Source organism: Camelina sativa, chromosome 7 (genome assembly GCF_000633955.1).
Source record: "Camelina sativa cultivar DH55 chromosome 7, Cs, whole genome shotgun sequence".
NCBI lineage: Eukaryota > Viridiplantae > Streptophyta > Magnoliopsida > Brassicales > Brassicaceae > Camelina > Camelina sativa.
The window spans coordinates 23,555,054-23,581,736 of NC_025691.1; the positions used below are offsets into that span (position 1 = coordinate 23,555,054).

The following is a 26,683-nucleotide window of genomic DNA, read 5'->3' on the forward strand; positions in this document are numbered from 1 at the left end:
CCGTTGACTTAGACACGACGACCTCACTCATGCGATTCGTACTATCTAGTACTTTGGTATTAAAAAAAAAAAAAAAAAAAAAAAAAAAAAAAAAAAAGTAAACAGAAAATGCTAAAAGTGTGAGAGAGTACGAAGGGGCCATACCAAAGTTGTGTGTTTCTCTAAACTTACGTAAGTAAATCTCAAAAGCTTTCTCCTATGTTTACAGTTTGTGTATAAAACTTCAGTGTAAGGTAGGTGTTACAATGTGTACATCAAATTTATATCATTAACTGTCTCACATTGTGGAAGCAAAAATGGTTCTATATCTAATTTCGTTACTCCCTATCCTCGTCGCCACCATTATGCTTTATCAACGATGGTGGAGATCCAACATACCGCCTGGACCAAAACCAAAGTTTCTTATCGGAAACCTCCACCAAATGAAACCACTTTGGACTCATTCTTTCTCGGAGTGGTCAGAGACTTATGGTCCCATCATATCAGTGTGGATAGGTTCACAGCTCACGGTTGTGGTCTCGAGCTCTGATTTAGCCAAACAAGTGTTGAGAGACAAAGACCATCAATTGTCTAACCGAAACAGGATCGCGAGGATGACTCAGACCGGTACCGATCTTGTTTGGTCTGATTACAGTCCTCATTATGTAAAACTGAGGAAACTCTGTACACTCGAGCTCTTCTCTCTTAAAAGCATCGAGAATTTCAGGTCGTTGAGAGAGATGGAAGCAAGATCGATGGTTGTGTCGATTCTAAAGGACTTAATGAGCAATTCAGCCGATGGCCAGGCAAGAAAACCATTAGTCGTGAGGAAGTACCTAGCTGCGGTTGTTTTGAACACCATCTCAAGACTAATGATCGGGAAAGAGTTTGGGTCTGAGGAAGGAAAAGAGTTTAAATCGATCGTTGAGAAAGAACATCTTCTCAGTGGCTCAGGGACGCTTCTTGATCACGTCTGGTGGCTCAAATGGGTTTCGTCTTGGTTCATTAGCGATAAGGAATTCTTAGCACACAAGGATCGGAGAACAAAGTGGTTTAGAGGTGCTATAATGGTGGAAGAAGATGTAGCGATAGAGGACCACAAGGGTTTTGTTCGGAAATTGTTTGTGTTGAATGAGCAGAAAGAGCTGAGCGAAGAGACGGTTGGGGCACTAGTCTGGAACATGTTAACCGCGGGCGCTGACACAACTGCGGTTGTTATCGAATGGGCTATGGCAGAGATGATCAAGTGCCCTACCGTGCAAGAAAAGGCGCAACAGGAGCTTGATTCCGTGGTTGGATCCGAACGGTTAATGTCTGAATCAGATATTCCGAAACTGCCATATCTGCAATGCGTGGTTAAAGAAGCTCTCCGGCTTCACCCATCAACACCGTTAATGCTTCCACACAAAGCAAGCGAAACAGTTTGGGTAGGTGGCTACAAAGTCCCTAAAGGAGCCACGGTTTATGTCAACGTGCAAGCGATTGGGCGGGACCCGGCAAACTGGAGAGACCCGTATGAATTTAGACCAGAGAGGTTTCTTCAGGAGGAAACCGATGTTAAAGGTCGAGACTTCAGGGTTCTTCCGTTCGGATCAGGAAGACGGATGTGTCCAGCAGCACAGCTCAGCATGAACTTGATGTCATTGGTGATGGGAAATTTGTTGCATTGCTTCTCGTGGAGTTCTCCAATTCCTGGAGAGAGGATTGACATGAGCGAGAATCCAGGATTGCTTTGTAACATGAGGACTCCATTGCAGGCTCTAGCTTTGCCGAGAGCTGCAGCAAGAGTTATACCTTTACCTTTAGATTAAATCAGATTAATAACCAGAGACACCAAGATAAGATAACCAAACTCCATAGACCATGATGTATGGAAACGAACATGTCGTCAAACCTAAGAGACATGTAGCTATTTATATAAATGGATAATTAAAGAGTATATATATTCACATGGAGAAAGCTCAAAATCTCATGATAAGCATTGCCAATACTACAACCTCAAAACACAAACATTACACATCTATATATAATAGCAAACCCACTTTTGGAGGTCAACTTTAATCTAACGAATGAGATTGTTTCTATTATCTTATCTAACGGTTTAAAATTATTAATGATCCCAACAGTTACAAGTTTTTTTCTTTCCAATAATTGTGTTTCTTCGTCGTACCCTCATCTTTTAAAAATCACACCTATTAATTTTTACACTTTTTTGTTTCACACTTTTATGTTTTCACACCTCTTTGTTTATATATATATATATATATACATATTTTTATGTACTTTGAAAATAGTTTTTGTTTTTTAAGTATTATAAATGATCTCACCTTTTGTTAATGATCTCAAAAGTTGCAAAGTTTCGATCCAACAATTGTGTTTCTTCGTCCCCAGATTTCCATGTTGGCACCTATTAGTTTTCACATATTTTTGTTTTACACATCTTTGTTTATATAAAGTTGCAATGTTTTGATCCAACAATTGTGTTTCTTCGTCCCCAGATTTCCATGTTGGCACCTATTAGTTTTCACATATTTTTGTTTTACACATCTTTGTTTATATAAAGTTGCAATGTTTTGATCCAACAATTGTGTTTCTTCGTCGTATCACTTGCTTTCAATGTTTGCAATTGTTAGTTTTCGCACCTTTTTGTTTCACACCTCTTTGTTTTCACACTCTTTGTTTTTATATATATACAGATTTTTATGGACTTTGAGAAGAGTTTTTGTTCTTTGAGTATTATTAATGATCTCATCCTTTGTTAATGATCTCAAAAGTTGTAAAGTTTCGATCCAACAATTGTGTTTCTTCGTCGCACCCCCAACTTTCCATGTTGACACCCGTTAGTTTTCACACCTATTTGTTTTACACCTCTTTGTTTATATAAAGTTGCAATGTTTTGATCCAACAATTGTGTTTATTCGTCGTACCCCTAGCTTTCAATGTTTGCACTTGTTAGTTTTCACACCATTTGTTTCACACCTTTTTGTTTCACACCTCTTTGTTTTCACACTTTTTTGTTTTTTATATATATACAAAATTTTATGAATTTTGAAAAGAGTTTTTGTTCTTTGAGTATTATATTTTTAATGATCTCACCCTTTGTTAATGATCTCGAAAGTTGCAAAGTTTCGATCCGACAATTGTGTTTCTTCGTTGCACCCCCAGCTTTCCATGTTGGCACCCGTTAGTTTTCACACCTTTTTGTTTACACCTCTTTGCTTATATAAAATTGCAATGTTTTGATCCAACAATTGTGTTTCTTCGTCATATCCCTAGCTTTCATTGTTTGCACTTGTTAGTTTTCGCACCTTTTTGTTTCATACCTCTTTATTTTCACACTTTTTTGTTTTTTTATATATACATATTTTATGGACTTTGAAAAGAGTTTTTTTTTTTGAGTATTGTTTCACACCTCCAAGTTTTAAAAATTATGACTATTATTTTCTTTTAATTTATTAATCAACATGATTCACTCATCTACATTAAAATTTGGATTGTTTTATTTATTGATTCCTTCATCTAACCTTTGTTTGGTGTCGTTTTCCATTTATACCAGCATCGATCATCTCTTCCAACTATTAATCTAGGTAATTGATTGTGATTTCTAATTTTTCATAGATTTATATGTTTATATATTATAGCAAACTCACTTTTAGGAATCAATTTAAATATAACGGATGAGATTGTTTTTATTATCTCATCTAACTGTTTAGATTTGTTAATGATCTTAAAAGTTGCAATATTTTGATCCAGCAATTGTGTTTCTTCGTCGTACTCCCAACTTTCAATGTTCACATTTGTTAGTTTTCGCACATTTTTGTTTCACACCTCTTTGTATATATATATATATATATTTATGGACCTTGAAAAAAGTTTTTGTTCATTGAGTATTGTTTAACACCTCCAAATTTAAAATTTTTGAATATGATTTTCTTTCAATTTATTAATCAACATTGATTCACTCATCTTTGTTAAAAATTTTGGATTGTTTTATTTATTGATTCCTTCATCTAACATTTGTTTGGTGTCGTTTTCCATTTAGACCACATCGATCATCTCTTCCAAGTATTAATCTAGGTAATTGATTGTAATTTCTATTTTTTAATAGATTTATACGTTTATATATTATCGCAAACTTATAGAGGTTAATTTAAATATAACAGATGAGATTGTTTTATTATCTCATCTAATTGTTTAGATTTGTTAATGATCTTAAAAGTTGCAATATTTTGATCCAACAATTGTGTTTCTTCATCGTACTCTCAGCTTTCAATGTTCACATTTTTTTAGTTTTTGCACATTTTTGTTTTACACCTCCAAAATTTTATTCTTGAAAAATGTTTTTGTTCTTTGAGTATTGTTAAACACCTCCAAATTAAAAAATTCTGAGTATTATTTTCTTTCAATTTATTAATCAACATTGATTCACTTATCTTTGTTAAAAAATTTGGATTGTTTTATTTATTGATTCATTCATCAAACTTTTGTTTGGTATCGTTTTTCATCTAACCCGTATTGATCATCTCTTCCAAGTATTAATTTAGATAATTAATTGTGATTTCTAATTTTTCATAGATTTATCTTTTAGTCAATTTAGTTGATTGCAGCTATGAGCTCTTTCTCCCTGATTCTCTTATTATTTTTTTTATAAATTTTGATAGAATAATGATTTAATTTTTTTTTTATGTGAATATCTTTCAAAATTAATTATCTAAATATGATATAGTAAACCTAGATTTATATATCATTAATATTATTATTGTCACTGAATCAATTTTTCTTGCTTATATATATACAACAAATATTTTATTTAATTAATTTGGTTGATTCATCTTAGTCATTATTTATGACTTTTATATTATACCGATAAAGAATTACCATAAAGTTTTTACTCGAAATGCAAAATTAACAACGTTAGTCATTTAAGTTTTCACTTTCCGGTGCGTGACATCCTAGTCTATATAATAGAATCATACCAGCAATGTTGTCATCTAGAAATTTGATACTACTTAGTTGGGGTATTTTATCGAATACTCGGTGTGCAACATTAGAAAACACACAGAAATGATGTTACGAGTTCAACATAGTCAATATGACTATATGAGTATGCCTATATAGACTAGGATGCAAAACTGATTTTACTAAAATGCAACTAGTGTGGGAAAGCAAAACTGAACCAAATTCATGACAATTTCATGCTAAACTACGTGCCGTCTAATTAGCTTATTCATTAATGATTTAATATTTCGTGTATATAATAAAAACACTTCGCTGTGAGTATGCATCAAACTTGTATTACAATCTTTTTCACTTTGTCGAAGCAAAATGGATTTATTACTGATTACACTAATCACTATCATAATCGCGGCCGTCATACAAAATCTACGACGTCGGATATCCAACATACCGCCGGGACCACCACCGCAGTTTCTAGTTGGAAACCTTAATCAACTGAAACCACTATGGACACAGTCTTTCTCCGAGTGGTCACAGACTTATGGCCCGATCATATCGGTGTGGTTAGGGTCACAGCTAGCTGTCGTGGTCTCTAGCTCTGACTTAGCTAAACAAGTGTTGAGAGACAAAGACTACCAACTTTGTAACAGACACAGAACAGCACGAATGACTCAGAACGGTAGCGATCTTATTTGGTCTGATTACGGAGCACATTATGTGAAAATGAGGAAACTATGTACACTCGAGCTTTTTTCTCTGAAAAGCATCGAGTTTTTCAACTCAATGAGAGAGATGGAAGTAAGATCCGTGGTGAAGTCTATTTTTAACGACTTGATGAGCGATGATCAGAAGCCGGTGGTGCTGAGGACCTATCTAGGTTCGGTTGCTTTGAACATTGTTTCAAGATTAGTGATCGGCAAAACGTTCGAACCAAAAGAAGCAAGAGAGTTTAAATCGATTGTTGATAGGGAGACTCGTTTGCCTGGTGCAACCAAGATGCTTGATTACGCAACTTGGCTTAAACGGGTTTCCTCATGGTTCACTAGCGACAAGGTGTTCATGAAGCACATGGCTCGGAGAAAAAACTGGTTTAGACGAGCTGTAATGGATGAAGAATACGGAGGAAGAGACAAGAAGTGTTTTGTTCAGAGTCTATTAGCGTTGAAAGAGAAGAATGAGCTGACCGAGGAGACTGTGATGGGACTGGTCTGGAACATGTTAACCGCAGGTGCTGACACAACCGCCATTACGATTGAATGGGCAATGGCAGAGATGATCAGATGCCCTGCTGTGCAAGAAAAGGTGCAGAATGAGCTTGATTCCGTGGTTGGATCAGAACGGTTTATGTCTGATACAGATATCCCAAAGCTGCCATATCTGCAATGCGTACTCAAAGAAGCTCTCCGGCTTCACCCTCCTACACCATTGATGCTTCCACACAAGGCCAGCGAATCAGTTCAGATAGGTGGGTACAGAGTTCCCAAGGGAGCCACGGTTTATGTCAACGTGCAGGCGATTGGTCGAGATCCAGCAAACTGGAGTAACCCAGATGAGTTTAGACCAGAGCGGTTTCTTGTGGAGGAAACAGATGTCAAAGGTCAAGACTTTCGGGTTCTTCCGTTTGGATCAGGAAGACGGGTGTGTCCAGCGGCACAACTCAGCCTCAATATGATGACGTTAGCACTAGGTAATTTACTGCATTGTTTCTCATGGACATTCTCTACACCTAATGAGCACATCGACATGACTGAGAAGCCTGGATTAGTTTGTTACATGAAGACTCCATTGCAGGCTCTAGCTTCGTTCAGGCTGCCACAAGAGTTATCTAACTTTTCACTGAAATAGATCACACATATTAATCTACCTAAGATAAGAGTGATTCTCAACTGAGATAAAACAGATGTAGCAATGGCAGGATTTAGGACATGGCTGATGAGTTCGTACAAACAGAATGTAGCTAATATAGTAAATAAACTAAATATTCCAAAAGAGAAAGCTTAGTCTCATCATTGCTAAAATCGAGAACCTCATAACACAAACTTTACACATCTGTTATAGAAGCAAGCCAGCAATGTGTTATCTTAGGCTCCCATCATTCCTCACCGTCTTCCTCCTCTTCATCGTCGTCATCGTCGTCTTCTTCTCCCTGAAGAGATTTTAGTTTTCAAACATTTATCAGGTTAAGTGATGTAGTACAATAACAAACCATGTGACTCATAATAACTAATATACTCAATTAATCAATGCATTTTGAGGAGCAATGAAATGATTGTTTTACCTCTTCGTCACCATCATCATCTCCATCAAAATCCTCTTCATCAGCATCCTACGTACATTAAAAAATCTTTAGCAACTTTTTCCATCTACAGAAAAGAGGACTGAAACTTAACTGAGGAATAGATTACATTGTTGAAGTAGGTGAGGGGGTTGGACCACAGATCTTCCTTGATGATATCAGCAACCTGCTCCAAGAGGAGATTGCCGATTTCAAATTGGGCAGATAATGAAAACGGTCTATAACTTATAACAAGTCAGAAAGTAAAGGAGCCTGTACCTCATCATGAATCTCATCCCCAGCATCTTCCTTATGTTGAGCATCAGTAAACCAAGTAAAGAAACTGAAGAGAAAGATGAAAGGAAAATTGTTAATCATATGCAATTACCAATAAGAAAGAGTTAAACTTTGTATCATGTGCAGCATCTATCCATGACCACAAGAATTTCACTAAGACTATGATCATTTAATAGGCTCTAGAACAATACCTCTCCTCTGGCAATGCACGTTTGTTTCCTTTCTTATCATCATGGTTCACTCCATTTGGCAAGCCCTACATAATTGAGAAACATCATTAAGAATAATGCCGAAGTGAGACAGATAAAGTAAAAAACTTCTTATATTGCACAAGCAGAAATATATATATTCACCTTGCCCTCCTTCCACTTGATAGGAGTTGCTGTGATATTTGTTGTTCCTTCTTCAAAGAAGGTAAACGTCTTCGTAAGTTTGGCATCCTCAAAGAAAGGGTTGGAACTGAAGTTCTGTGATTGATGCCCAATTTAACAATACCCAGTAACTTCTTAGATCAATAGGAAAAGACAATAAAAACGAATAGTAAATTAAGATGGATAAAGAGAAACATACAAAAGTTATAGAGTATCCAGATTTCACATCTTTGGCATCCTCCACTTCCAGAGAGCTCAAGTACTTAAAAATCTGTAAAAACAGGGAAACCAAATGAAGAATTATAATAGGTGTAACTGCAGAATATAATGATACTTTATCAACATTATAATCTTTGAAATCATGTCGAAAGATAGCTCAAACCTTTTGGTCTTCTTCAGTCAAGAGGTCACCTAGTGCTGGATGACTCAAAAACTACAACGAACATGTGGACAGTGAATAAGAGTAAAGGAAGTTTTAAACAGTAATTGGAAACTACCTATAAGATATATAACTTACAGCAGTCAACCAAAAGTCTGGAATGGACTGGATAATTTCGTTACGCTTGTCATAGACAGGTTTCCGTATCTCGTTATATTTCTGCTCCACTTCCAAGACCTCATCACTGGCCTTTTCGTTAATCTAGAACCAACAAAGTAACAAACCATCAGAGAAAACAAAAAAGAAGAAAAAGGAACACTTCTAACTGTACTTATGAGTTGTTTGAGCTTGAACTTCTCAAATAGTACTCTTTCCAGTAACTTCTCTACAGGCATTACAGAAGCTACTAATTGCCGAGAGCAGTCACATGATAATATAAATACAAAAATCTCACAAAAACGTTCTCAATTTGCATCTGTAGCAAACAAGACAAAAAGACCAACCTTTCATGTAAAATTCAACAAAGCCGTAAAGTTAGCAACATAAACTTTGAGTAAAAGCTGTAAAATTAGAATTGGAATACATTCAATCTTAACCACGATACAGAGCATAGACAAAAAAAAAAAAAAAAAGCGATAAATCCGGAGAATTAGAGCAAATTAACGAAGATATGAATGAAAGAAGAGATTTATAAAAAAGACCTTCTCGAGGTTTTCTTGAATCTCCTGAAGCTTCTCAATTGAGAGAACAAGCTCTTTATCGATTAGCTCCAAGTTCTCATCTTCGACCTTCTCTTCAATTTTCAACTTCTTGCTCTTATCCGCGACCATTGTCACTTCCAGAAACCCTAATTCCCAAAGAAAGAGAGGGATTCCTCTTTGGTTGCTTCTCTCCTCTCTTTTTTTTGTGTTTCCGTCGCAAAGAGAGAATCAGCTAAAACCCTAGTTCCTCTTGATGGAGTTTTATGTTGGGTTGAAGAAGTGTGAGAGTGTGGGCAAAAAAGGGACTTAGGGTTTTGAGGGGTTTATGTGTACCAATCAGATCGCGCCATCTGAGGCCAATAAGGGTATAATAGTCAATTTCTTAACCAACCTTAGGGTATTTTAGAAATTCTCCACTTCGCTTGCTTTTTTAAGTTATCCTATTAGAATAAGTTGATTTAATAAAAGCGGATTATGTCATTTCCCGTTTTCTGTCGTATGATTTACTTCTGGACCACTTAAAAGTAAAACATTATTGCTCTTAACAGAAAATTAAAAAAAAATAAAAGGAATGTTGACAGTGGGATTTGAACCCACGCCCTTTCGGACCAGAACCTTAATCTGACGCCTTAGACCAACTCGGCCATATCAACGTTCTAAGTGAATAAATTATTTATCCAAACTTTTCCACTCGCTTCTGCGCCGGAGTCCCAACTCGGCCATAGCCGTTGTAGTTTCGTCGGTGAATTTTACAATCCCATTGCAATCGATTTCCGGGTCTTCTCCTCAGTGATAAAGAATCTGGCTTTTCCGATTTTATAATCAGATTTTGTTAGGGTTCTTCCGTCTTCTTTGCTAAATATCTCTGTGAAACGAAATCAAAGCTTCTGGATTTTTAGGGGTTAGGTTACGATTTTTTGTTTTTTCTTCTCCTTCATGGGTCCTCCTCTGCTTCCGAGACATGTAACTGCAGTTATAAAATGTCAGAGGGATCCAATGAAAGCATTAGAAATGTTCAATTCGATGAAGAAAGAGGATGGTTTCAAGCATACTTTATCTACTTACCGCAGCGTGATTGAAAAGCTTGGCCTTCATGGGAGATTCGAAGCCATGGAAGAGGTTTTTGTGGATATGCGTCTTAATGTTTCTAACCATATCCTTGAAGGTGTTTATGTTGGCGCAATGAAGAACTATGGTAGGAAAGGTAAAGTTCAAGAAGCTGTGAATGTGTTTGAAAGGATGGATTTTTATGATTGTCAGCCTACGGTTTTCTCTTATAATGCTATTATGAGTATATTGGTTGATAGTGGTTACTTTGATCAAGCTCACAAGGTGTATTTGAGGATGCGTGACAAGGGGATTACACCTGATGTGTACTCCTTTACGATTAGGATGAAGTCTTTTTGCAAGACGAGTCGGCCTCACGCTGCTTTGAGGCTTCTTAACAATATGTCTTCTCAAGGCTGTGAGATGAATGTGGTTGCTTATTGTACGGTGGTTGGTGGGTTTTATGAGGAGGATTTTAAGGATGAGGCGTATGAGTTGTTTGGGAAGATGCTTGGATCGGGTGTTTCTCTTTGTGTTAGTACGTTTAACAAGCTTCTACATGTTCTTTGTAAGAAAGGAGATGTTAAGGAGTGTGAAAAACTACTTGATAAAGTTATCAAAAGAGGTGTTTTACCGAATCTGTTTACTTATAATTTTTTCATTCAAGGGCTTTGTCAGAAAGGTGAGCTTGATGGTGCTGTTCGTATGGTAGGTTGTCTCATAGATCAGGGGCCAAAGCCTGATGTTGTCACGTATAACAATCTTATATGTGGCTTATGTAAGAATTCCAAGTTTCAGGAGGCAGAGGCTTACTTAGGCAAAATGGTTAATGAAGGGCTTGAGCCTGATAGTTTTACTTATAACACACTAATAGCTGGATATTGCAAAAGTGGAATGGTGCAACTTGCTGAAAGGATTCTAGGTAATGCTGTCTTCAATGGGTTTGTGCCTGACGAGTTTACATATCGCTCCTTAATTGACGGATTGTGCCACGAAGGTGATACAAATCGTGCTTTAGCTTTATTTAATGAGGCCTTAGGGAAAGGAGTAAAGCCTAATGTTATTCTTTACAACACACTGATCAAAGGATTGTCTAACCAGGGTTTAATTCTGGAGGCTGCTCAGTTGGCGAGTGAAATGTCTGAAAAGGGTTTGATTCCCGAGGTGCAGACTTTTAACATACTTGTAAATGGATTATGCAAGATGGGGTGTGTTTCTGATGCTGATGGTCTTGTTAAAGTTATGATCTCCAAAGGGTACTTTCCTGACATATTTACTTTCAACATTTTGATTCATGGTTATTCTACACAGTTGAAAATGGAAAACGCACTTGAGATCTTGGATGTTATGTTGGACACTGGCGTTGATCCTGACGTGTACACTTACAACTCTTTGTTGAATGGTCTCTGCAAAACTTCAAAGTATGAAGATGTGATGGAAACATATAAAACGATGATAGCAAAAGGTTGTGCCCCCAACTTATTCACGTTTAATATACTTCTGGAGAGTCTTTGCAGATACCGAAAAGTAGATGAAGCCTTGGGGTTGCTGGTAGAAATGAAAAACAAGAGTGTGAATCCAGATGCGGTTACGTTTGGAACGTTGATCGACGGGTTTTGCAAAAATGGAGACTTGGATGGAGCATACACGCTATTTCGGAAGATGGAAGAGGTTTATAAGGTTTCGAGTTCAACGCCAACATATAATATCATCATTCATGCTTTCACTGAGAAGCTAAATGTTACTATGGCGGGAAAACTATTCCAAGAGATGGTTGATCGTTGTATTGTTCCTGATGGATACACATACCGGCTTATGGTTGATGGTTTTTGCAAAACGGGAAATGTCNGATGTTAAGGAGTGTGAAAAACTACTTGATAAAGTTATCAAAAGAGGTGTTTTACCGAATCTGTTTACTTATAATTTTTTCATTCAAGGGCTTTGTCAGAAAGGTGAGCTTGATGGTGCTGTTCGTATGGTAGGTTGTCTCATAGATCAGGGGCCAAAGCCTGATGTTGTCACGTATAACAATCTTATATGTGGCTTATGTAAGAATTCCAAGTTTCAGGAGGCAGAGGCTTACTTAGGCAAAATGGTTAATGAAGGGCTTGAGCCTGATAGTTTTACCTATAACACACTAATAGCTGGATATTGCAAAAGTGGAATGGTGCAACTTGCAGAAAGGATTCTAGGTAATGCTGTTTTCAATGGGTTTGTGCCTGACGAGTTTACATATCGCTCCTTAATTGACGGATTGTGCCACGAAGGTGATACAAATCGTGCTTTAGCTTTATTTAATGAGGCCTTAGGGAAAGGAGTAAAGCCTAATGTTATTCTTTACAACACACTGATCAAAGGATTGTCTAACCAGGGTTTAATTCTGGAGGCTGCTCAGTTGGCGAGTGAAATGTCTGAAAAGGGTTTGATTCCCGAGGTGCAGACTTTTAACATACTTGTAAATGGATTATGCAAGATGGGATGTGTTTCTGATGCTGATGGTCTTGTTAAAGTTATGATCTCCAAAGGGTACTTTCCTGACATATTTACTTTCAACATTTTGATTCATGGTTATTCTACACAGTTGAAAATGGAAAACGCACTTGAGATCTTAGATGTTATGTTGGACAGTGGCGTTGATCCTGACGTGTACACTTACAACTCTTTGTTGAATGGTCTCTGCAAAACTTCAAAGTATGAAGATGTGATGGAAACATATAAAACGATGATAGCAAAAGGTTGTGCCCCCAACTTATTCACGTTTAATATACTTCTGGAGAGTCTTTGCAGATACCGAAAAGTAGATGAAGCCTTGGGGTTGCTGGTAGAAATGAAAAACAAGAGTGTGAATCCAGATGCGGTTACGTTTGGAACGTTGATCGACGGGTTTTGCAAAAATGGAGACTTGGATGGAGCATACACGCTATTTCGGAAGATGGAAGAGGTTTATAAGGTTTCGAGTTCAACGCCAACATATAATATCATCATTCATGCTTTCACTGAGAAGCTAAATGTTACTATGGCGGGAAAACTATTCCAAGAGATGGTTGATCGTTGTATTGTTCCTGATGGATACACATACCGGCTTATGGTTGATGGTTTTTGCAAAACGGGAAATGTCGATTTGGGGTACAAGTATCTACTGAAGATGATGGAAAATGGGTTTATTCCATCGCTCACAACGCTTGGACGTGTAATAAACTGTCTTTGTGTGGAGGATAGAGTTTACGAGGCTGCCGGTATTATCCATCTGATGGTCCAGAAAGGACTGGTCCCTGAGGCTGTCAACACCATTTTTGATATTGACAAAAAGGAGGTGGCTGCTCCTAAGCTTGTCTTGGAGGATCTGTTGAAGAAGAGCTGTATTACATATTATGCTTATGAACTTCTTTTTGATGGCCTTAGAGATAAAAGGCTACGCAAGAAAAAGGGTTTCACAGTGGTAGGCATATGAATCTGATACAATGGCTTACCTCATATCTGGTTGTTTAAAGAACTGCTCAAGTTCGTGCATCTCAGGACTTTGTTGAGCCATTCCTGGAGAAGATGGTAACTTAACCGTTGGTCTGAGCAGCTAAAATCTGTATTGAATTGCCATTTTGGGGTGTAGAGCTCCAAGACACAAAGATGTTGGAGCTGCTCTGTTCTTTTAAACATGATATCTGGTGATGAAGCTTTTGTTTTGTCCTGTTGCAATACTCAACTCCTGAAAAGTCGAAGAAAGTGGTTCTCTGCTTTGATTCCATTTCTTCTTTCCCTTTTTTGGTGATGCTTCAAGATAGAATTGAACACAGGCCAAAAGCACTACAGGAGCATGCTCCAAGTCGTTCTCAACTTCACATTTAAGAAGCCCTAGACAAGGAACACCTAGCCACTTTAAGAAGTTGCACGAGGTATTTGGAGCTTCCTGAGTACTATACCCTTTTTGTTATGTGTGGTTAGTTGCTTACAATATCTGTGAAATAGATCTTACAACGATCAAGTCACATCTTGATTAGAAATGTTATCATTGATGTTACCAACTTATTTCTCGCTAAAGTATAACAAGAAAGCGTTTCAGGTGGCTATAGAAAGATTGGAGATACCACAAATGCTTTATTTAGTTCATTATCATACATTAGTAGCTACACAAGTCCATAAATATCTGCCTCAAGGAATTATTTCTTACTTCAAACGGTAATCTAACTCTCAATCTGTTATCCTCTGAGACAATATTGAATCTAGATGATTCATCACTAGACCAACATCTTGATCTAGTTACGCACTTGCAGCCTGCTGGAGAAGCTTTTGTCTATAGTTTTGGAGAAAGTTCACCAACTTATCACGAGGCACTTCGACTTCTTTCATCACAGTCAGATCTTGCAGACGTTCTATCCAGTTGTATAAAGTCGGAGTGTTCACTGGATCAATTATCTCTACACCAAGTGCTTCACGATAGGCTTTGTGGGCTCCAAAAGTAGCAATGATGGTGATTTCCAAAAGCCCTACATCATCATTCTCTCTGATGTTTTTATTCGGGAAATGCTTCTTGAGTCCCTCTTCAAGAACTTGGACTCTCTTTCTTGCCTCTTCTACAGACTTTGCTTGAGCTTCACCCTCTTGAAACACGACTTGACCCATGACCTCAAACACCTGCAACAAGAAATAGTCATTAGTCTGCTAATCATATCAATGTATGAGGTTTATTTTGCATAAGAGATTTGGGGAAGACACCTGTTGGTTGATGTAGCTGACCCAGAACCTGACCTGAGCCCTTTCATAAGTATCCTCTGGAAAGAAACGAGGAGAGTTCTTCCACGTCTCATCGATGTATTCAAGAATCACAAGTGATTCAGCCACTGGTTTCCCATTATGGACAAGAACAGGAATCTTCTTGTGCACTGGGTTGAGTTGAATCAGCGATTCACTCTTGTTCTGAAGATCTTCTTCGACATACTCATAGAGTATGCCTTTGAGTTTAAGGGCGATTTCTACCCTCTTTGAGTATGTGCTTGTCCACATCCCATGTAATGTCACTTTGCTCCTCTGCTCCTCCATTCTCTTAAAACTCTTTTTTTTTCTTCTTTTCTTAAAATCTTGTTGGGGAATATGAATTTTGCTTCATTTTTCAAATTCTTATATAGAGTTTTAAGACCAGAGAGTCTACTTTGGATATTTTTGTCTTGTTCATCAAGCATATTGTGTGCATTATGCCATTATCTTATCTTTCATTCAAAGTCAAAACTTTGAACGTTGAATGTTTTAATTAATATTACATTACGATTGTTTATTTCATGAATGTCGTTACTTTTAGAGATCAAGATGAAGGAACCGAGCCAAGAGATAAATTATTGAATTATGTTTGACTGTATTGCCGCCCAAGAAAATGGAAACCAGCAACTACTTTACAACCAACTATTTTCTCTGGAATGATCTTAAGTGATATCATTACGAAAAATAATAAAAATGGTTTTGAGAACTGACTGTTGTCCAGGAGATTCCTCTAATCAATCATACGAAAAGGCTTGTCTTCTACAATGCAAGCAATCTCCAACTATTTCCAGTTCTTCCTACATCATTACCTTGGGCAGGACTGCTGCATCCATTTCTGAACATTTTGGATTATCCCCACACACAGGACAATAATCAACCTCACGGCTTTTCACCAGAGCTTTAACATCAGACAGAACTCCAACCTGGTTCCTTCTGTACACCTATTCCTTTCATCAGCTTACGAGTTTCTTCCACTTCGTCCCACTCACCAACCTCTGCAAGGATGTTCGAGAGTGAAATATACGCTCCAGCGTCTGATGGCTCTAACTTTATAGCCATTTTCGCAGCTAGCTTCCCAAGTTCAACATCCCCGTAAAGTTTGCAAGCAGCAAGCAATGTTCCCCAGACCAAGGCGTCCGGTTTTATAGGCATACTTTTGATAAAACTCTCAGCTTCTCTAAGTCTTCCTGACCTCCCTAGAGCATCGACCATGCAGACATAATGTCGATTCTCAGGTTCGAGACCATACTCTTTTACCATCGAGTTGAGATGGAAATAGCCTTCTTCGACCAAACCACCGTGACTACAAGCAGACAAGACTCCCACAAAAGTAACTTTATCAGGCTTGAATCCTTTTTCCTTCATAAGATTGTACACTTGCAACGCTTCAGCGGCCTTTCCATGTTGAGCAAAACTTGCAATCAGAGCTGTCCATGCTATTAAATCTGGGCCATTGATCTGGCTAAATGCTTTACAGCAGTCCTCAATGCTTCCAAATTTCGAATACATTGTCAGGAGTGAGCTACCTACAGAAGGCTCTGTGTACAATCCAATTTTTGTGATGTAGGCATGAACTTGAGCTCCCAGAGATGATTCGTCTGAGAGAGCAGTGGCTTTAAGAATGGATGAAGCTGCAAAAGAATCCATGGTAAAACCAGACATGACCATATCACGAAATAAGAAGAAGCCATCCTGGATTAACCCGTGTTGTGAATATCCTGAAATTAAAGATGAACATGACACTGGATCCAGTTCTGGGAGCCTATCATAAACCTGTCTAGCCAACTTTAGTGAGCCACATTTTGAATACGCGTTTACTAGTGCAGAACCGAGAGGCATTCCCTTGTCGATTCCAGCTCTTAGTGTGTACCCATGTATCTCTTTACCTCTTGGCAGAGAAGGAAGTGAAGAACACACAGTTAGAACAGCAGCTAGAGTGCTTTCATCAGGGATTATTCCATCATCCAACATCTCGCGGAATAGTCCGACAGCTTCTCTTAGATAACCGTACTCATTGAAACCAGAAATCATGGAAGCCCAGCAAGCATTGTCTTTGAAAGGTATCTCTTGGAATAATTTGTATGATTCTTCCAAACTACCACATTTGGAGTACATTGTAAAAAGAGAACTTCCCACAGTGAGATCAAGGACTAACCCACTTTTAAGGGTGTAACTGTGAACCTGCTTACCTAAATTCAAACAATCTAATACACTAATCAAACTGCATACACTAAACTCATCGGGTCTCAAACCTTCCTGAAGCATTCTAGTAAACAGTCTTATTGCTTTACTAGGCTTCTTATTTTGCGAAAATGAAGTGACCATTACGTTTACTATATTTTGCCTCTGAAAATCGTCCAAATCCTCAAACACCCGCTCGGAGAGATCAATATCTCCACTCTTTGAGTACATACTAATCAAGGCGGCAGCCACTGAGAAATCGAGACAGAAACCACTCTTAAAGACCCAAGCATGGACCTGGCTTGCTTCACAGAACATAGAAGGTCTACCACAAGCAGAAATCACACTAGTTACAGTGCAGCTGTTGATCTCAACACGTGAGTGTCTCATTTCCTTGAATATTTCAAGAGCAGAGATAGCATCATTACTATTTGTGTAACCAGACAGCATTACTGTCCAAGAGACAACACTAGGGTTGGGGATACGTGAGAATACTTCCCTAGCTTCAGCCATATGCCCAGATTTGGCATATAAATCAACAATTGCAGTACAAACAAATACATCTTCTGCTCCGCATTTAATCACCCGACCTTGAACAGCTTTTCCAAACATAAGTTCCTCAAGGGAAGCACACGCAGCCAAAACACTGGAATATGTATAACTATCAGGTTTCTGAAACCCAACACACATTTCATGGAAAAGATCAAAGACAGCACCATAGTTTTGGTTTCTCAGTGCCCCAGCTATGATAGTGTTCCAACAATACACATTAGCAGATAAAGTGTCACGGAACACCTTAAAAGCATCCTCAAACCTGAGATTCTTCGAGAATGCATCTATCAAAGACGATTGAACAACTTCATACAAGAAATAACCAATCTTTATAGCATGACAACACACAAGCTCACTGAACAGAGGAGCCTGAAGAGCACTAGAAGCCGAAATCACAGACCCATAACTAATCTCATTAGCCTCAAAACCAAAAGAATGCATCTTAGAGAAAAATCTCAATGATTCTTCAAACAACCGATGCTGTTTGTAACCAGAGATCATAATATTACAAGAAACAACATCTGGTTGAGGAATTGTATCGAACAGCTTAGCTGCGTTGACCATGGAACCGGAGTTTGCATACCAACTAAGCAAAGATTTAGTAAGGAACACATCAAAAGGCAAAATACATCGCCTAACCAAATGGGCTTGCAGAACTCTGGTTGTTCTGAGGGTGCAAAGCCTTGAATTTGATCGATCATTGAAGAATTGAAAAGGGTTAAAAAAAGAAGTGCAATCTTTGCTGGGAAGTGACAACTGGTTTCGGGAATTGGTAACGGAAGATAATAATCTTAAGGAAGATGATAAAGGAGAGATCTTTAAGGAGTTTAAGCTCGCCTTCGCTACACAAATCATTATATTAGCTCATCAGCGCTATACTGTAGTTGAACCGGAATGAAGAAGGAAACTTTCAAAAAACGGAGCTTATAAATATTAGTATATGATATAAAAGTATTATATAGTTAGTAGTCATTTTAGTCAACAAAAAGTCAAGATGGCCGAGTTGGTCTTTTGATTTTTTTTTTAATTATCTCTTTTTGTTTTTTCCTGTATCTATTTTAAAGCACACAAAATTTTGTTGAATAAAACACAATTTTTTTTCTTTTTAAAAAAAATAAAAATAAAATTGTTAATACTGTTGTTTGTTTATGGGATTGCTTTTGGTTCGAAATCCGAATCAATTTCAAAAAATTAGGAATTTCGATATTTAAACTATTGAAACGTATAATGTGGTGGAGAGAGATAATCACAACAAATCACATATATTTGCAAGATTTGGAAGGTTTATCCATAAAGCAAATTTTTATAGTTTTACGTTTACCCAATCGAATATATACTATTGGACGACACTTTCGTGTAATTCAGATAAAATCTAGTAAATAATAATTTACTAGGTAACAACCCGCACATAGTACGGATAAATCAATTTAAATAAAATTATTATTTTGAATCTAAGATTAGTTTGTGTAAAACAAAATATGTAACTAAAGTTTTTGTTTGTTTTATTTAAATTTGGGTTTATTTTGTGTAAAACACTTGTGAAATATATATTTCAACGTGGAAAATAATTTTAACTTGGTGAAAAAAATTGTATGAAATTTATTTTAATAAATCGTGAGTAATTATTATGTTTTTTAAAAATATATTTTGTTGTTTTTTAAAGGAGTATTATATAGATTCAAATTAAATGACAAATGGTTTTAATTTATCTAATGAAATTTGATTTAAATCTATAATGGTATAGATGTAATTAATATTAATTAATGAGGGTTGACAACGACACATCAGCATTTTTTGCAAGAATGTTTCCCTATTAATATATAGGGGATTTCCTTTTATTTTACTCCTTCCGTTTCAAAATATAGGATGTTTTAACTAAAATACCCAAATTAAGAAGTTTTTACTTTTAACAAGTTCAACCAATCATAAACAATACTGCATAATATAAAATATTAAACTAATCTAAAAGTTGCATAAAAAACTTGAAAACATCTTATATGAAACAAAAAACTTCTATAAAATATCTTATATTTTGAGATAAAGGGAGTATTAATTAACTAAATACTCATATCCTAGCCTCCTAAGTCCTAGTAACCTAGTTGGAACATGAATAGGATATAGAAAATAAATGGCTTTTTCCACTATAAAACCATCATCATAGATAGGCCTGATGATGCCTCGTCTCAAAAAAAAAAAAAAAAAAAAAAAAAAAAAAAAAAAAAAAAAAAAAANAAAAATCTCGTTAATTATTCTCTCTCCATGGATTGCACTATTTTTGAGAACAGTGTTGAGTACAGTGTCTCTATACGCCAGCACTCAACCACTCGGCCGCTTACCGCTGAGCTAACCCGCACTAAAGTCCTCCGCAAAAAAATCCATCTCTTCATGGACGAAAGAAAACCTTTAGTGTCTCTACCCGATCAAACCATCGAACATCACACCAGCTTTATTTCACTACTGAACCAACCCACTTACTCCACAAACAATCAAACCGTCGTCGCCAGTATCGTTCGTCGTTGTCCCAACGAAGCCACCATTATCTCCAGACCAAGCAAGAGCACTACTAATTACTACTCACTAGACTACACCAGAATATCAGATATCATGAGCAGCTTCGGCGTCACCAAATACGGTTGCTCCACCCTCTTGCGCGATATCGACATGGCTGTTAAATCATCACCATCGAGAGGCAGAGGAATGGTTGAAATCAAGATTTGGAGGATCAGGACTGAGGTTTATAAATTCAACAGAGCTGCAGAGAGGTTGTTGGTCAAGAGCTACGATCCACCGGGGTACAGGTCGGCTATACCTATAGATTTGGATTCGATGAGGGAGGAGAAGCAAGAATGCGTGATTTGCATGGAAAGTTATTCGTACGGANACTCCACAAACAATCAAACCGTCGTCGCCAGTATCGTTCGTCGTTGTCCCAACGAAGCCACCATTATCTCCAGACCAAGCAAGAGCACTACTAATTACTACTCACTAGACTACACCAGAATATCAGATATCATGAGCAGCTTCGGCGTCACCAAATACGGTTGCTCCACCATCTTGCGCGATATCGACATGGCTGTTAAATCATCACCATCGAGAGGCAGAGGAATGGTTGAAATCAAGATTTGGAGGATCAGGACTGAGGTTTATAAATTCAACAGAGCTGCAGAGAGGTTGTTGGTCAAGAGCTACGATCCACCGGGGTACAGGTCGGCTATACCTATAGATTTGGATTCGATGAGGGAGGAGAAGCAAGAATGCGTGATTTGCATGGAAAGTTATTCGTACGGATCAGTAGTGACTAAATTGCCATGTAACCATGACTTTCATGGAGTTTGCATCTACGACTGGTTGCAACTCAATCGTCTGTGTCCCTTGTGTCGATCGCCAATTACTAAAGGTGTTCAATCCGGATTTCAGTTCTGTTTTGGTTCGGTTGTTCAGTTTGTAAAATTATGAAAACTAGTTACAATATTTAGTTTGGTTTGGATATGGTCCGTAATTATGTTTTCTGCTGTTCTTATAATTGTGAACACAAGTTTTGATAACATATAACAAGGGAAACAAGTAACTAAAATTCATTCGTTTTCGGATTAAACAGATGAAATAATAAAAAATTACATTTATAAATTGTAAAAACAAAAATACTTAATCATCTCGTTGAGATTAAATAAAATTAATACTTATCCAAAGTCCTTATTTACCGTCTAAATTGTAACATAAAACTATAAAACCATCACATATGTCTCTTCTTCTCCTCCCCCAAAAAGAGAGGTCAAATTAAGATGGATTCTAGTGAGTTTGCGTACACTGTTACATCTTCCATGCAAGTAATTAATCCGCTTACCGCCGAGCTAACATGCGCCGAAGTCATCCGCAGAAGTATCCGTCTACAAACAGCAACCTCCTCCTCACTCGCTCTTCCCGATCAAACCATCGACCATCGCACAACAAGCCTTACGCCCCTACACGCTGAAAACTACGCCGTCTGGTACTCTAGTTGTCCCAACGGAACCACTTTTATCTCCAACCCCTTTACTTTCTCCCTAAACTGCAACGGCATCTCCCATATCATGAGCCGCTTCGACGTAGCCAATGACTGCTCCACTATCACGCGAGAGATCGACGTAGCTCTTGCGTCTGTATTGTCAAAAGGCAGAGGAGTTACTGAAGTCAAGATTTGGAAGATCAGTACTAAAGTTTTTGACATCGATACAGACTCAGAGAAACTGTTGACAGAGAGGTATTGCTCTGTTCCTGCGGATGATGATTTACCACCACCACCGGCGATCAAGTTGCTCCGATATAACTTTAATGGTTCGACGGGATGTGTGATTTGCATGGAGGATTACGTTGAAGTATCAGTCGTCGTGAAGTTGCCTTGTGAACATGATTTTCATGGAGTTTGTATCAACCAGTGGTCACAGATCAATCAACGCTGTCCCTTGTGCCGGCTTCAATTCTCTTCTTCATCTTCTTTTTCATTTTTTCTTTGGATTTCTGATTTGTAAAACAACAATTTTTTTAGTGTTTATGAGAATACTAGCAATTGACCCGCGCTACGCGCGAGAGTTAGATAAAAGTGTATTTTGGATTTTTTTTGTGTATATTAAATTTTGGTTATGTAAATTCATTTTTATGTCTGTTTTTGTGTTTGATTTGGGTGTTTATGTTGTTTGTTGGATATTTTTTTAAAAAATAGGTTTTCCAGTAAGTATAATTTAGTGTGCTGTTTACTTTTCAAAATTTGAGATCATCTTCTATGTTTTTTAATGTTTTTTTCAATAATTGTGATAAGAAGTTAACATTGTGTACTTAAAATTGTTGTTTTGTTGTAGTTGTTAGTTGTGATTAATTTATTATTATTTTTCATTTTTTCATTGTCTAGTATTTGGTCGGTGCTTCACGCGTGAGTTTGATTAGGGTGTGATATGTGTTTTTTTGGTGGATATTTTTAATGTGTTTTGTTATTTCTCTTTATATTTTGTTGTTATTTTTTCGTGTTTTTTTTTTGAAAATGGTGATTTTGGCTTTCTTGCTTTCTTTTTTTGCATTAAATACAATCTACTGTGTAGTTTTACATTTTTATTTTATATTAGTTATGTTTATTTTAAAATTTGTTTTTGTTTTTCAGTTATTTAAATTGCATATTTGTAGTGTCTGATATTATTTTTTTCTAAAAGTATTTGTTAAGTTAGTGGTAAAAGATTTGAGGAATGGTATCGATTTCCTCTATTTTCATACTCCATTTTAGCTATAAAAAAAAAAAAAACAATTCAACAACTTTATTTACATAGAGAGATCAAGTCGAGGTTGGTTACATAGAGATGATTCAACAACCACATTTATCTAGAGAGATAGATCAGATTGGTTTCGACCCGGACTAAAGATTTTCAAATGATATATATATATATATATATATATATATATATATATATTTTAATAAATGGTTGATTTACAAAACAGTTATAATAAAGTGGAAGTGCTAAATACTTTTGTTTCATCACTGCTACGTTATCGGGTTTGTAAGCATATACAACATTCTAAAGTAGGAAACATACACACACAAAAAACAAAAAATGTCGACGGTTTTGACAAAAAGAAAAAGAAAAAAATAGAGAGACAAATTAATTGTCCAGATCAATGAGCAGTGTCATTTATGATTCTACGAAATTATTCAAATTTGGACCACCACTGTCTAAATCTTGTATAAACTGATTATAGCTTTTCAAAATTATAATAAAGCGGATGGTCTCTGAGCAGTGTCTTTTTTTTTCTTTTGTAAATTGAATGATGTCTCTTTAAGTTGATTGTAGAAAACAAACGATAACGACTGAGCATCACCTTTCATAAATATGTAACCAAGTAGGCAGTAGCAGTTTTGACATCATATTGACTGTAGTGTCAAAAAAGTAGTGTTTGAAACTTCAGTCTGCCTGCAATGATGATTTATAACTTTTTAGTTTTGTTTCTTAACATTTCTCCTTGTGATGCGTATATCATAATTGCTAACTTTTAGAATGCAACTTTCGGTATCCAATATGATAACAATGTTGAATGAACTTAATTTTAGACTTCTTGATCTTATCATCCCACCAAGTTTTACGATCTCACCACTGGGCACTGGGTTACATATGCTTCCATGCATACTATTTTTGATACCATTCATAATGACAATCCAGTACAATTTTGTTGTTGCCAAATTATTTCGGTACGTCAAGATATTTTTATATGCAATAATGAAAGCAGCCGAAACCAGTTAATATGGTACGTCAAGTGTTGAAATGTCATTGAAGGGTTATAAATAATAAATCAAAAACCTTCAAAATATGGAAGAGAGCAGCCTATGGAAGATGGAAGCATCGCCAAATAAAATGAAGTTTGCTAGTACTATTCTATTATTCTTTTTTTTTTTTTTTACCTTACAGTTTCTTTTTACCTTACAGTTTGACTATCATGATAGGTACTGATCATCGTCTTGGAGATGAGAAGACTCTTCTTGTACACAGCCATATCAAAACCTTCAGAAGCTCTTCTGTTTTTTGGTTTCAATCCATAGTATCCTTGCAAGGAGTTCATGGCTGGAGACACCTTCTTTTCTGAAGGCTTCAAACTCAAAGACTGGAAGGAGTCAAATAATACGTCTTGGTTGTTGCCATTGCTTGCTGACGATAAAGCTTGCTCCGAACACCCCTCTCTACAAGAAGATTTCATGGGAATATGATTACTTTGATATGTGGATGTCCTTTAATGCAAATCAGTAGACGATGATAATGATCATTTTTACGACTCTACTTAATTGTACTTTTACTCATTCTCTCTTACTTGCTTTAAAGAACATTGGTTGTAAGGAACTAATCAAGATAAAATAAACTTAAGAGTTCATAGCCTTCTGCACAAACTCTAGCGCCGATAGAAACTTTACATTTTTCTAGTAGTAACTTTGGTTCTGCGGTGACATGATGAACAACAGAATTCAAAATGTCAAAACGGTTCTTTTACAAGGGAAAGCTGTACCCATCTTGGTTTGATATCATCGCTCCTTAACACTGATCCTGATCTTATGGAACTTTCTTTCAATGAGCTTGCTAACCTAGTCTAAGTTTCTTAATGTTACTTGGAAAATGCACAACAGCATAACTTACATGTAATCTAATGTAAACAGCTCAAGTTCTGCAAAAACCTTTTAAGTCACTGTCACAGACTACATACCACGAAGAGAGGATGAAGAGGCTAAAAAAAATACCCAAGATTAAGAGAGCCGTTAGATAAGCATGGGGAAGGAGGATGTCTGCCAGGTAATGGTATCCGGAGAGACTTGAGAGCAAACATCTGAAGATCAGACACAAGCCCATTCGGCTTCGTAATATCTGCAACCTGATCAATCACCACACTTAATTAAAAAAAAAACACACACACACAAGCCCCCAAAAAGAAAAAACTAATCCTTGTAAACACGATTCATTCAGCTTTCTAAACTATAATACCTCAACGCCGTATTTGATGGCAATGCCAGCGAGAGTATCAAGCTTGGAGACCTCGTGTTCGATATAACCAGCGCCGGTAGGAGTGGTCGAAGGTGGAGATACGCAGTATCTTGGAAACAGATGATGATGATGATGATCTTCTCGAAGGACTATAAGGTGCCATTCTAGGATTCCATTTCCTCGTGCCATTCTAGGATTCCATTCCAGGATTCTAGGTCGTTGTCCTTTGTGACAAATTTGTTGTTGTTGGATTCAATGATTTTCATAAACCAGCCTTCAGATACATAAATCCCTCTAAGTATTGGACTATGCATTATTGGTTTATCTCCTTCTTTGCAAACATAGCTCTTGAGGATTTCAATATCAACTGAAATCAGTGTCATCAGAATACATAAGCTTTGGTGCAGCTACAAGAAAACACACAAAAAATACAACTCACTTTTTGAAGATGGAAACATTGGGATACAGAGGAGCGTAGAGGAGAGGGTCTTTGTCATCGATTGGTGCATTCTCAATCTCATGCTTTGCTTGTAAAAGCTCCATGTCCTCTATCGCTCTCTTTCTTTCATGATTGGTCATCTGTTGTAAAAGCTCCATGTGAGTAAAGATAAAATTGAGAAAGTAAGGAAATTGTAAGAGGCATGAAATTGGGGGAGAGGACATTATATAAGACTTCACCTTGCACCAATTAAAGAAAAAAGTAGTCGGCCTTGAATTGAATGAGAGAGCATTGATATGCCTTGAATTACTGTTTCAGAGGAAGATGATCCGATGCAGATAGGTGAAAGGGTTTGAAGAATTAGCAAATAAAGAAAGAATGAAGAAAGAAGGAAAAGAAGTAGACTCAATCAACGGCACCTAGAAGATTGAAAACGTTTAAGGTGACAGAACGGAATCAAGATGGGGGGACGGTTGAGGTCGCACATTAACGGCGGCGGAGTGGAGATACATGGAAGAAGGTTTTATTCGAAGATCATACATATTACACATGTAATATAGATGTACTCGTAATGGGCTTTAATATATATGTTAAAAGAAAAAAATAGGATTTGCTTACTGGGTTGTCGTGTAAAATTGGGCTTCAGAAAGATAGCCTTAGTTAACTCACAGTGGTGATGACGTGGCAGCACCAGGAATGAGTAAAGTACACTTTATATACATACATATAATACACATTAAAAGATGGGTGAATATCATGAAAACCTACTTTGGGTTGAGTTCTGTCACAAAAACCCACTTTCCACTCATGTATACTTTCCCAAGTTTTTTGTTTATGTGTCCACTTTCTTTTTACATTTTTGCCCTTATTAACAACTTACCTCTCTTTCTCTCCTTCTTTTCTCTCTTTTTCTCTTCTTTTTTTGTTGTTAACACTTTAACAAAGTAAAATATATTTATTTGTTATCATAAAACAAATTTTCTATTTATTTATATAAAATATGTTATGATTATATATTTTCTACATTTTAAGATACATATTGCTATATTTTTTATGAATTTTTAGATTATACAGTATCCATCAGTCGTTGAACATTTGTTCAATTATAAGTGGATAATCAATTGCAGTATTGTTAATAGATAGTTACTTGTGTTTATTCATACAAAATATACATACATAAATTTGGTTAGATCTTTATCCATAGCATATTATCCATAACACAACATAGACCAAATAAGTACAAAACCCTTTAATTCTAAATTTTAAATCCTAG

The 26,683-nt window shown here is 36.7% G+C and overlaps 8 protein-coding genes, 1 non-coding gene and 1 pseudogene across 9 annotated transcripts; 5 read left to right on the forward strand and 5 right to left on the reverse strand.

Annotated features, from left to right (window-relative positions):
* On the forward strand, window positions 175-1,942 carry LOC104702181 (cytochrome P450 98A8-like). The gene has a single exon (XM_010418010.2). The coding sequence runs from the start codon at window positions 297-299 to the stop codon at window positions 1,788-1,790; it is 1,494 nt and encodes a 497-aa protein (XP_010416312.1). The 5' UTR covers window positions 175-296; the 3' UTR covers window positions 1,791-1,942.
* LOC104702186 (cytochrome P450 98A9) lies at window positions 5,100-6,909 on the forward strand. The gene has a single exon (XM_010418013.2). It carries the CDS (start codon window positions 5,305-5,307, stop codon window positions 6,778-6,780), a length of 1,476 nt encoding a protein of 491 aa, XP_010416315.1. The 5' UTR covers window positions 5,100-5,304; the 3' UTR covers window positions 6,781-6,909.
* On the reverse strand, window positions 6,837-9,212 carry LOC104702185 (NAP1-related protein 1). Its single transcript, XM_010418012.2, has 10 exons — window positions 8,959-9,212; window positions 8,396-8,518; window positions 8,261-8,311; window positions 8,078-8,149; window positions 7,861-7,974; window positions 7,699-7,763; window positions 7,490-7,553; window positions 7,341-7,397; window positions 7,214-7,261; window positions 6,837-7,081 (listed from the first exon to the last, which is right to left on the reverse strand). Exons 1-10 carry the CDS (start codon window positions 9,085-9,087, stop codon window positions 7,028-7,030), a joined length of 777 nt encoding a protein of 258 aa, XP_010416314.1. The 5' UTR covers window positions 9,088-9,212; the 3' UTR covers window positions 6,837-7,027.
* On the forward strand, window positions 9,384-14,258 carry LOC104702183 (annotated as a pseudogene).
* TRNAL-AAG lies at window positions 9,531-9,611 on the reverse strand. The gene has a single exon. It is a non-coding gene; the product is annotated as a tRNA-Leu (tRNA).
* Window positions 14,078-15,087, reverse strand: LOC104702182 (glutathione S-transferase U10-like). Its single transcript, XM_010418011.2, has 2 exons — window positions 14,716-15,087; window positions 14,078-14,634 (listed from the first exon to the last, which is right to left on the reverse strand). Exons 1-2 carry the CDS (start codon window positions 15,037-15,039, stop codon window positions 14,260-14,262), a joined length of 699 nt encoding a protein of 232 aa, XP_010416313.1. The 5' UTR covers window positions 15,040-15,087; the 3' UTR covers window positions 14,078-14,259.
* Window positions 15,305-18,541, reverse strand: LOC104702187 (pentatricopeptide repeat-containing protein At1g74600, chloroplastic-like). Its single transcript, XM_010418014.1, has one exon. The coding sequence runs from the start codon at window positions 18,340-18,342 to the stop codon at window positions 15,661-15,663; it is 2,682 nt and encodes an 893-aa protein (XP_010416316.1). The 5' UTR covers window positions 18,343-18,541; the 3' UTR covers window positions 15,305-15,660.
* Window positions 19,732-21,022, forward strand: LOC104704884. The gene has a single exon (XM_010420897.2). It carries the CDS (start codon window positions 19,747-19,749, stop codon window positions 20,941-20,943), a length of 1,197 nt encoding a protein of 398 aa, XP_010419199.1. The 5' UTR covers window positions 19,732-19,746; the 3' UTR covers window positions 20,944-21,022.
* LOC104704885 (RING finger protein 141-like) lies at window positions 21,191-21,995 on the forward strand. Its single transcript, XM_010420899.2, has one exon. The coding sequence runs from the start codon at window positions 21,270-21,272 to the stop codon at window positions 21,993-21,995; it is 726 nt and encodes a 241-aa protein (XP_010419201.1). The 5' UTR covers window positions 21,191-21,269.
* On the reverse strand, window positions 23,739-25,964 carry LOC104702189 (lysM and putative peptidoglycan-binding domain-containing protein 2-like). Its single transcript, XM_010418017.2, is given in 6 exon segments — window positions 23,739-23,982; window positions 23,985-24,181; window positions 24,731-24,861; window positions 24,972-25,338; window positions 25,411-25,550; window positions 25,650-25,964. Coding segments are annotated over 4 exon segments (561 nt in total). The 5' UTR covers window positions 25,161-25,338; window positions 25,411-25,550; window positions 25,650-25,964; the 3' UTR covers window positions 23,739-23,938.